The 12,310-nt window shown below is 38.4% G+C and overlaps 1 protein-coding gene across 1 annotated transcript; it reads left to right on the top strand.

Annotated features, from left to right (window-relative positions):
* The first annotated feature begins 2,105 nt into the window (after nt 1-2,105).
* Nucleotides 2,106-3,045, top strand: LOC149217865 (uncharacterized). Its single transcript, XM_089390391.1, has one exon. The coding sequence runs from the start codon at nt 2,155-2,157 to the stop codon at nt 3,043-3,045; it is 891 nt and encodes a 296-aa protein (XP_089246517.1). The 5' UTR covers nt 2,106-2,154.
* The last annotated feature ends 9,265 nt before the right edge of the window (nt 3,046-12,310 follow it).

Raw genomic sequence — 12,310 nt, 5'->3', positions numbered from 1 at the left:
TCCCTTTTAGCAGAGATCGTTGAATTTCTGGATTGAATTGGATTCATTATAGCCAGAAAGAACCGCAGATATAACTTCTTCAGCTGATATCTCGTTTAACTACCAAATGGTTATGCTCTATCAGAGAGCCTCGTTGGAGGATGGACGGGCTTCAGACCTAGAATTAGAATATGATGCTCAGACAACCGGGAGAATATGCTTTGTTTATCACACTTGTATGAAGAAATCACACGGAAGACCACCGCCAGAAATAAGGTAGGCCAGCGAAACATGACACCTCCCCCTGCATGCACACCTGCAGCGCCAGCTGTTGAACCATCGCATGCACCAGCTGCCAATGCACAACCTTGTAACAGGGAACACGAAACCTTACGAAACCTTCGCAAACCCCTGCAGATAATAGGAATCGAAGTAATGCTAACATTAAAACTAGACCGGTGACGGTTAGCGAAAATGCGCCGGGCTTATTGCTTTTAAGCTATGCTCGAGCCTCTTTCGCCTCGGGAAGAGGCCAAATAAGATGGCGAAGCCTGAGGTGCGAATGAAACTTAGCTTAGTTCGGCACATCCCCGCACACAGCATTTCCAAACTTTATGATAACAACCGAATAACACCTAAGAACTAATGCTATATCCGTCTGGAACGATTACTATAGTCCCTGCCAGATGCCAGATGGCAGGGACTAATAAGACCAAAATTCCGCATCAAATTCCAACCTTCCATACTACATAAATGATAAAATTAGAAATCTCACTAATGTAATTTCATAAACCGTGCAAGTTTTAATTAGTTGAGAAGACGTACTGGAAGCATCAATTTATAAAGAATATGCATTTCTATTTAAAGTAATGGAATTTGGAATGACGATGCAGTAGATAGAAGAGAAAAATGAGCCATTATCGGTTTTGTAAACAAGTAGCCCATCGACAACTTGGGTGGTTCTACCTGTGGAGGTCGCTTACGGGCTTTTGGGGTCTTCACTATTGTTGTTTCTTCTTAAACTATGAATAGTTACAGGCAGTAAAATAGATTAGATTCATTGTTCATTTCACTTGCACAAGAAGAGCGTATTCCGTCTTGATTCTCACAAGGCAATGAAGAAATTGTGGTCTCTTTAATTGGATCTGATAATTGGCAGCTACCACTGAGGGACTGAATGTGACTTCTTTGGATATTTATCACCAACTAAAAGAACTCGATGTTCTTTCTGAAGGTGATCATTATTTTCTCGTTCTCTAATCGATTGATGAGAAGCAGCCTTTCTATATAGCCGGCATAACACCATATCCATGTTTTTCTGTACATGCAAATTTCATTTCATAAGTATCTCTGTAGTGAGAGAGATGAGGTACTCTCCTTCTGTGGCTGTCGTAAATCAATAGTGTAGAATCAATAAAATTATCTATGAGTTTTTAAAAACTATTGGTCGGTGGAAATTGGTAATTTTCATTTTTCATTGTTTTCTTAATTCTTAGGAGATGTGGCAAACATAAAGACAACTGAAAGGAAAACAATGGGAAAGATAGCCTAGGGGTTGAGGAGCTGAAATCTGACAATCTGTATTCGCGAATGATCCAGTCTGTCTTCTCCCCGAGAGGGCCTTTTCCTTTGTAAAACACAAGTGTTTTCTCCAGACCGATGCAATGAAGTAGCTTGTTGCCGACTGCGCATTCTGAACCGTTCGCCTTCCAGTAACCCAATGTCATCAGTGTTGGAGTTAATGCTCACATTCCATATTTAAGGAATTGGTTTGTGATGGTTGAGAAATTCTCTCAACCACTCTCTCTAAATTAGGAGTAAGTTGGATCTTAAAAACTCTATTTAATAGAGTGATCTGAATGTAATCTGTGTGTGTGAGTGTTTACACATACACCATTTGTGCATAATATATGATTGATTTTATGTGATTGTGTGTTCTTTAGTTGTTTTTATCATGGTATCAGAGCTAGATCTGAACCTGTGTTGTGAGGAACCTGTGTTGTGAGAAGGTGCATCTACATGTTAGCCGTAAGCCATCTCCATTGCAGCCATGAGCTTCCTTAGATGAACCAGTCTGGATGAATACGCGACCGCTGTGTTATATGCTGCTGCTGGGCACAGTTGCTCTCCAGTGGTTTTGATTTGCAGGGGGGAAACGGCTCTTACCGCTGGTCAATGGAGTCGAAAACAGTCCCAGAGCCAGAGCAGCCTGTCCCAAAGATGCAGAAGGTCGATACAGGCTACCCAGGGGGCATGGAGCTGAATGGGAACGCCACGTATTTGAATAATAATGGCGTGAAAGTTGCCTCTGAGCCAGTGTTGCGTGTAAAGAAGCTTTCACCTAATGCTATTCTGCTGTCTAAAGGTTTGGCTTTGGCAGCGGGATATGATCTATCTAGTGCGACGTCTTGTGTGGTGCCCGCCCGAGGGAAGGTCCTGGTGCCCACGGATTTGTCCATTGCCATACCTGAAGGCACATATGCTCGTATTGCTCCTAGTTCCGGGCTTGCTTGGAAGCACTCGATAGACGTTGGTGCTGGTGTCATAGACGCGGATTATCGTGGTCCAGTGAGTGTTGTTCTCTTCAATCACTCTGATCAGGGTTTTGAGATTAAGGCTGGAGATCGTATTGCCCAGTTGATTATTGGGAAAATTATCACCCCGCAGGTTCGAGAGGTGGAGAAGCCTCTGCGTTTGATTGCAGAAGTTTTTGAAAAATTATCGGCCATGCTCATAGCCGAGAACGATGATTTGGGCGTGGCCCGGTTCTCTGAAGCTGCTTCATTGCTTTCTATACTCTTTGGTTCCTTGGGAATCGCCTTCAGGTTTGCTGAGGTGGATTATGCAGCCAAGGTGACATTCTCGCTGTTTCTTTTACCTGTTCTTCAGTATTGTAAATTTATATTTTGGATGGGTGAGAAGTGTGAATGGTTCGAACCCTGGTTTCGACATCCTGTGTTAGGAAGGATATTGCCGCGCTGTAGCATTTATGTATACTGCCATGCACAATGGCTCAAATGGGAGAGAAGGGCGTTGTTTTCATCTGTCACCTGGAGACTAGTTTGAGCGGCCAACGACCGTGGCGTGAGCGGCCCATTTTGTTCTGACTTGAGAAGGCAGTGTTTGGTGTATTTTCTGGGATTTATTAAACTCTTTTAAAATAACCAGCAGTTCAACTATGTGTCTGATGCCAGTACTTAAAGATCAAGTAGTAGTAAGGCTCAATATGGATGGTTGTCCAGATAGTATGGCAGTTGCGGATCTAGGGAAGGATCCCTCATTAGTAGTAGACGTGGAAGTGGTTTCCTAATGAGGTTATGCGACAGATTGGGATGCTGTCCAGTAATTGACTTCGAGAGGTCCTTGATTCGGGAATTGAGGAAGGGAACTCGGGAATCCAACTTGCCAACTACACCTTTCCGAGGGTTACGAGGCAACTTCATGGAGCATCTACTGATAAGCTTGATTATTTTGTTATTTTCATGTAATGTAATCATTAAGGGGGGATGTTGGAGTTAATGCTCACATTCCATATTTAAGGAATTGGTTTGTGATGGTTGAGAAATTCTCTCAACCACTCTCTCTAAATTAGGAATAAGTTGGATCTCAAAAACTCTATTTAATAGAGTGATCTGAATGTAATCTGTGTGTGTGAGTGTTTACACATACACCATTTGTGCATAATATATGATTGGTTTTCTGTGATTGTGTGTTTTTTAGATGTTTTTATCAATCAGTCTATTAGTCCATGGGCCAACCTTCTCGTCATTTCTTTGAACGAAGAAGAACAATTGTGTCAACCCAACATGATAATCCCAACCTGCACGAGTACCAATATATTGTTAGAAATAAATTTTATAGGGCAGAGGAGAGGAGTTTGGCTCAGAAATACATTACGCGAAGTCAAATCTTATGTTGGGACAATTGATCCAAACATACATTTTTGCATTAATACATGATAGAGAAAATCTTTAAGACATGAGATGGGCAATTATACAAAATGAGGGTTTTTCTAAATTTGTAGAGGTTGTGGACTGCAATTAAGAGTTGTGTAGTAAATGATTGAATATAAATTTTACCAACTATCTATTAAGTGCTTTAACTATCTGATGTGTTGTAGAATGGTCAGCGATGTACTTCTGCTCAGAACTTCAATCCTTTCGTCTGCAAACAAAATCACAACGTACAAAAAGTTGACTCCGAAAGTATGGTGGTTGTGAGTGTGTTTAAGACAATGGTGGAGAGTAATATTTCCAATAGTCCCCCTTAATCACAACTTTCTTCATTGACAATTCCCAAAAAAACTCTGAGATAAACAGAATTTTCACGTGCCAATGGCTTTGTGAAAGTATGAGCAAATTGTTCCTCTGACCTGAAGCGCTGCAACAGAATTTCACCATTATTAATTAACTCTCTAATAAAATTATATTTAGCATCAATTTTCTTGGTCTTCTTGTGAAAGACATAATTCTTTGACAATGCAATTGCTAAGGTGTTGTCATAGAAAATAGTTGTTATTCCCTCTTAGTTGTGGCAAAGATCCCTCAACATCCTTCTCGTCCAAAATTCCTGACACGCTGCTACTGTTGCGGCAACATATTCATCTTCTGCTATTGATAGTGACAATATTGGCTGCTTCTTGGAGGCCCATGAAATGGACCCGGAACCCAAATGAAAAACATATCCTGGCGTTCTGTTTCTGGCATCAACACTTCCTACCCAATCACTATTAGTGTAACCAAATAGCCTGAAATCATCTGTTGCGGTGCACAAAATACCATATTGTTTTGTCCCATTGACATACCGTAGAATCCTTTTCATTGGTTCCCAATGTGTTTCCTTTCATGTCTCCATGGACCTCGACCCAAAACTCACTCCATACATTATATCCGGCCTATTGGTGGTCAAAAACATCAAGCTACCTATCATCTTTTTGTATAATGTCGGATTGACATTGCTGCAATCTTCTTTGGTCAACTTCAACCCCATGATAGTTGGAGTTGGTGTGGGCTTACTATTCTTCATTTTAAATCTATCCAAAATGTCTGCTACATACTTTACTTGAGAAATAAAAATTTGATTTTCTATTTGCTTCCCTTCTATGCCTAAAAAATATCTTAACAACCCACATCGCCTAAAAAATATCTTAACAACCCACATCAGTAATTTCAAACTCACTTTTCAAGACTTCTTTGAAATCATCGATGGAGAAATCATCACTGCTTGTAAAAGTCAAATCATCTACATATAAGACAACAATACAAACCTTACCATCACTCTCTTTGATGTAGAGAGTAGGTTCACCGTCACATTTGTCAAAACATTGTCCAACAAGTAAGCATCTATCCTCTTATACCATGCACGTGGTGCTTGCTTCAGCCCATAAAGAGCTTTCCTCAACCGATACACTTTGTCTTCTTGGCCTTCTACTTCATAACTAGGTGGTTGTGCAACATCAACTTCCTCTTTCAACACTCCATTCAAGAACATTGATTTTACGTCGATTTGATACACTTTCCATTTATGTTGCGCAACAATCACCACAACTCTACGCACTATCTCCATCCTTGCGACTGGTGAAAACGTCTTTGCATAATCGCTTCCATGATGCTATTTGTATCCTTTAACAACTAGCCTTTCTTTATGCCCTTCAATCTTCCCGTCGACATTTATCTTGGTCTTATAGATGCACTTCACTCCAGTGACATCTTTTCCTTGCAGAAGGTTCAATACCCATGTGTCATTCTTTTCTATTGCTTTTATTTCTTACTCCATTGCTACAACCCATTTTTCTTCTTTGGCTGCATCTTCAAAATGGATTGGGTCATCTACATGACAAAACAATGCAAATAAGGAATTTAGACTAGCGGTACTATCAACTTCATCTTTCTCATAAATTTCATTTAAATTTCTGAATTTTGGTCTTCATGTGCTTGTTGAAGATGGGCTTGAAATATCACTTCATGTTGCACTTTGCGACATGCTTGGAGAAGCACTTTCTTGACTACGTGACACTATCCTATTATTTATTGATGATGTTAATTGATGCCTCTTTGTTGCACTTGAATAGGTGTTGAGGGAGTCACTGTTGAGGAATTGCTTGTTCTTGTCAATTCCTCTTTGCCCTCATGTGGTATACATGCGCTGACATTCACTGCCTTCTTTAAACTTCCATCCCATGCTTCCTCTTCTATGAACTGCACATCTCTGTTGATTATGACCTTCTTGGTTGATGGATTGTAGAGCTTGTATGCCTTATACAAATCATTATATCCAAAAAATATTCATTTCTCCTCCTTGTTGTCCAACTTCTTCGTCAAATCATCTAGGACATGTGCATATGCCACACATCCAAAGACTCTCATGTGAGTGACACTATTCTTTCTTCCACTCCATGCCTCTTCAGAAACTACATTCCCAACACTTTTGGTTGGACATCTATTCAAGATATATGTTGCACAAGCGACAACTTCAGCCCAATAATCATTTCGTAAATTTTTTTCCTTCAACATAATCCTTTCCATTTCCATAATGGTCCTATTCTTTCTTTCCACCACACCATTTTTCTGAGGTGTATACCTTGTTGTAAATTTCTTATGAATTCCATGCTCCATAAAAAAGCGAAGGAAATTATTTCAGATGTATTTTCCACCTCTGTCAGTCATAAGGACTGTGATGTAGTGTTCACTTTGTTTCTCAACAAGAGCTTTATATTGGAAAAAGGGCTCAAACACTTCACTTTTCTATTTTAGGAGATAGACCCATGTCTTCCTTGTGTAGTCATCCATGAAGGTCAATAAATAATGGTTGCTACCAATTGATGGTGTCTGCATTGGTAAATCTGAGTGGACAATTTCCAAAGGTGCCTTTCCCTTTACTGACTTTCCTGCTGGAAATGTCTCACTATGTTGTTTGTCAAAGATGCATCCTTCACGTAGGCTGTTTGGTTTTTCTATGAGTGGAAACCCCTTCAACATGCGTAAGAAATTCAAACATTCAAAGTTGAGATGCCCAAATGTCAAGTGCCATAACTAATTTTCATGTTTGACCTCTGCTTGATAGTTTACTTGTGTGATAATTGCATCTTTTCTTTTATCCTCTTGTGACTTCATTGATAGTTGTGCTTGTGCAACTTCTTCCTTCAAATCTAATCTTATCTTTAGGGGAAACATTCTATTTTTTGTCATCTAAACCTTTGCAATCAACTGTGTGCTTGGAGGCCTATCCAAAATTGTTCACTGATCGTTTTTTAAAAAGACATTGTAGCCCTTTTGCACGAGTTGTCCAATGCTTATGAGGCTATGTTTCAAACCAGGGACAAAGTAAACATTTGATATGTACTTTTTATCCCCCTTCTTTGTTAGGATATTGACTCTTCCTTTCCCCATGACAGAGACTTTGTTATCAGTCCCTAATGTCACTTTATATTTCACACTTTCATCTAGATTGGAAAACATTTCTATGTTCCCTGACATGTGGTTGCTACACCCTGAATCTAAATACCATATATCATTTTCTTTTTGTTGTGCTACATTACAAGCTAAAAACATGCTATCATGGTTCTGATTTTCTTTTGTGAAATTTACCCTTGGTTTGTTACTAATCTCATATTTCTTCTTGCTACGTTCATTTGCATAACGACCATACTTCTTACAATAATGACATTGGACTTGAGATTTATCATACCTCTAACCTTGTGCTTCATTTTGGCTTGGGCCTTGACATGGATTTTGATTTCTCCCTCTTCCACTTGATCTTGAAGCACTACTTCTTCCACTTATATGTGGGCTTCTTCCGCTTCCTCTAACATATGATCTTCCTCTGCCTCGACGTTGACCAAATGAAACTTGTGTCTTGAAGGCATGCTCCAATGAGGAGCTTGTTTCTCTATCGAGTCTATGTTCATGAGAAATCAGTGATACATGAAGCTTGTCCACTAAGAACTGTGAGATATCCTTTGTCTCTTCTATGGCCACAACAATGGCATTAAACCTTGCTGGCAGACTTCTCAAAACTTTCTCAACTATTCTCCTTTCCTCAAGTGTCTCACTATGAGACCTGATTTGAGTAACTAGTCCAATTGCATGTGTAAAACACGAGGCTACATTCTTAGACTCTTTCATACAAAGCTTCTCAAAGTCTCTCCTTAACATTTGTAGCTTTGTTTTCTTCACTTTTGCCATGCCTTGGTAGGCTATCTAGACAGTGTCCCATGCTTGCTTGGATTTTGTTGTTGATGCAACCCTTGGGAAAATACTTTCATGAACTACTTCAAAAATGTAGAAGAGGGATTTTGCATCCTTCTTCCTGTTGTACCTCAACAAATCCCTTTCCGCTTGAGACAAGGCATTGTATGCTGCTGCATCTGCTAGTTCTTGAAAACCATTCTCGACCAAATCCCAAATGTCTTGAGAAGAAAAAAGGGCCTTCATTCTAATAGCCCAATAATCATGATTTTTTTCCATTAAACTGAGGTATCTGAGGATTAGTCAAGCTTGTGTTTGATGTTGTTATTTCTGAGTCTAAAAAAAACTTTCTACCTGAAGGTAAATACACTTCAAAAAATGTGCCCTCAAAATACTTTTTAAATAGTAAAAAGATTGTTTTTACACTAACAAAGTTTAACCCACTTTGATACCATGTTAGAAATAAATTTTATATCGTAATTACACAGCGGCTTAATTGACACACAAATTAAACCCACAACAAAACACAATAAAACCATAAATGGTTGCGGTAAATCTACTCATGAATGTTTAAGGCCACATAGCAACAAACCAAACTTTGGATTATATTATAAAGCATATGTAAATGCATTCGCATGGCAAATTGGAGGTTGTTGTTCCCAGGAGAAATGCAAAAACTTATTGCCTTTAGTGGTTTGCAGAGTAACACACAATTGGAGGTTGCTGCTCCAAGTAAAAATACAAAAACTTATTGTTTTCAATGGTTTTCCGAGTAACATACAATAAAACACAGTTTGTTTTCACGGGCCCACCACAAATTTCGTCCACTATACATTTTTGACATTAATACATGGCAGAGCAAATCTTTATGACATTGGATGCACAATTATACAAAATAAGGTCTTTCTGAACTTGTTAGCTCTAAGACTTATTCTCCCCTTCTCACCTACAAATGACTTTTACATTGACATTTATCCAAGCATACATTTTGACATTAATACATGATATAGCAAATCTTTAAGACAGGGTATGCGCAATTATACAAAATGATGTTTTCTGCAATTAAGAATTGCACAATAAGAGTTTGAATATACATTTTACCAAGTATGTATTAAGTGTTTTAACTGTCTGATGTGTTGGGGAATAGTCAACATTTTACTCTCGCTAAAAACTTTAATCTTTCAGTCTACAAACAAAATAAAAATTGAGTAAACAAATATGGTGGTTGTGAGTATGTTTAAAGCGGTAGTTGAGATGAATATGTCCAACATATATGACAAGTACCGATATATCAATTAGACTGTGAGAAAGCCTTTTAAAATTCAAAACACGGAATAACCAAAAAGTTGACCGCACCTGGTAACTCCCCGGGATCATACCGATACAAGTCCAACGTAGGTATGATCTTATCAAAGCTCAGGGTCTAGCGGCGTTGCACCCTTTCCTTCAAATAGAGTGCAGCAGAGTCATCCGATCTGTTTTGAAAGAATCTTTTAGATAAGCGACCGACCATGATCTCCATATCCTTAAATATATAGAGGAAAATTTTCATCATTGGAAGTTCCCTGGTCTCCAGTGAAAAAATTCTTCAACGAATTGCTACGAACCCAGATTAATTATTTAGGGCAAAATGGGAAGACAACATCATGATGGTCTACACGTATGGCTTAGTATAAAGCCTAATGGAACGGCTTCGAATCAAACCTACTATATTTGGCAAGCTTCCGCATCTATCTTGCGAATTTCTATACCTACACTGTATGTGAGTTAGTTTTAATTGGTCTGCCGTCCTATTTTTCTAGCGTCAGACTACACTACAGCTCCAAATTTAAAGCTACACTGCAGCCGAATTATATTTCTCTTTTCTTCCAGCTCGCTTCCCCCGCGTAGTGGCAGTCCTGGCAGGGCAGTTTCATTTTTGTACCATGGACATTTTCAAGTCGCATTTTCCGCGTCTTGGTAATACATGTCTTGGTTCGTTTTTAAAATCCTGGAAATTTCGATGCAAAGGATATGATACTCATATTCATTCACCAAGTCATACAAAGCACAGCTGGAAATTTGGATGAGGTTGCACCATATCTTTCGACTCCGAGGGAAGGTAAATTATAATAATGCCAAAGTTTATATTCATTAAATAATAGCGCTAGTAGCTTAATTTTTAAATCGGAATTTTCGTGCTGAGGGATGGAAGCTTCAAACATTCATCAATTATCACCAGACTGATGTGACTGGAATGGTCAGGATTGTGCAGAAAGAAGAATCGCGGTACAAAGCTATCTATTTCTGATTTTCCCGCCCCTTATATCTAGATGTGACGAAGGTACTTTCACTCAGTTACACTGGAATCATTTTCTAGAGGTGGGAAATCAGTTTTAATGGTTTGACCCTGTTTTAAGAAGTTTTTTGGATTTTTATAATATTAATAATCTCTTGGGTTTATTAGGTCTTTGAGTTTATAACATCTCTCTTTTAACTATACTAGTTTAACTACGTTGGACTAGTATGGTTCACTATATTTGACCATTAATATTAATTACTAATATCAACAAGTGATTATGTTTGACCTAACATGAAGAGGGTTGTTTGTCAAACATAGTCAAATATAGTCAACATAGTCAACTACATATTTTAATGTGGTAAAATAATTTTATAATGTTAGATTGCGATGTTGGATAAATCGCTATGAAATGTAACATCATGACAATGTTTTTCACGTTGCGAGGTTGGGTAGTTTTTTGTACCATTCTGACATAGCATGCTTGCCTATTAATATTAATCAATAAGATTAATAGGTGATTATATTTAAATGAAATTGAAGACTATTTATTTTGTAACATAGTCAAACATAGTTGAACATAAGGAACCATATTCAACTATTGGTGGTTATGGTTGACCATGGTTAATCATGGTTGATATTATTTCAAAATAGTTAGCCATAGTTTACCATATCCAACCATGGTTTATGATATTCAATCATCATAGAAGGTGGAATATTTTAGGTTACCTTTCTTTGACCAAACATGACCATGGTTGATTATGGTTTATCATGGTTCACCATAGAGACCCTGATCATGGTAGACCATGATTGATCATCGCTGAACATGGTTAACCATAGTTGATACTAGTTGACAATGGTTGCTCATGGTTGACCATGGAGACTTTGAACATTGTTGACCATATTTAACCATGGTTGACCATATAAACATTGATTGACCATAATGACATTTCTCAGTGATGGTTAACCATGGTTGACGATGGTTGAAATTGGCTCCATGGTTGGCTATATCTAGCCATTATTGAATATGGTCAACCGTGGTTCATCACAACTCACCATGGTCGACCATATTCAACAATGGTTTATCATGGTTGACCATGGTTGACCATGGTTCATCATGGTTAACTAAATTCAGCCCAAGAAATATTGATCATCATTCATCTTGGTATACAAAATTCAACCAAGATTGATCATGGTTGACTGAGTTGACCATGGTTTCTCATGGTTGACCATTGAGACATTGAACATTGTTAACCATATTCAACCATGGTTGACTAGGGTTGACCATGACTAATCATGATCGACCATAGAGACATTGATTGACCATTATAACCTTCATCGATGATGGTTAACCATAGAGATATTGGTTGACCATTATAACCTTGATTGATGATGGTTGATAACGGTTGATCATGGTTGACATTGGTTGACCATGGTTGACTATATCTAACCATTATTGAATATGGTCAACTATGTTTCATCATAGTTGACTATGGTTAATCATATTCAACGACGGTTGATCATGGTTAACTAAATTCATCCCAAGAGACTTTGTTCATTGTTCACCTGGTTTGAAAAATTCAATGAAGATTGAACATGGATGACTGTCGTTGACCCTAGTTGACCATGGTTGATCGTGGTTGGCTGTGGTTGATCATGTATGACTATGGTTAGTTGTGGTTGATCATGGTTGAGCATTCTTGACCATGGATATATTAAGCATGGTTGATCATCATTGGCTATAAAGACATTTATTGACCATTATGACCATGGTTGATGATGCTTTACCATGGTTGACTATAGTTTTGAACATGGTTGACCATGCTTGACTTTGGTTGACGTTGACTAAGCATGTTTGACGATCGTT

Source organism: Pinus tabuliformis, chromosome 1_1 (genome assembly GCF_031772625.1).
Source record: "Pinus tabuliformis cultivar Carrire ecotype Pingquan chromosome 1_1, CPIR1, whole genome shotgun sequence".
NCBI lineage: Eukaryota > Viridiplantae > Streptophyta > Pinopsida > Pinales > Pinaceae > Pinus > Pinus tabuliformis.
Note: the sequence above shows the minus strand (reverse complement) of the source record. Positions and strands in the feature narration are given on the sequence as shown.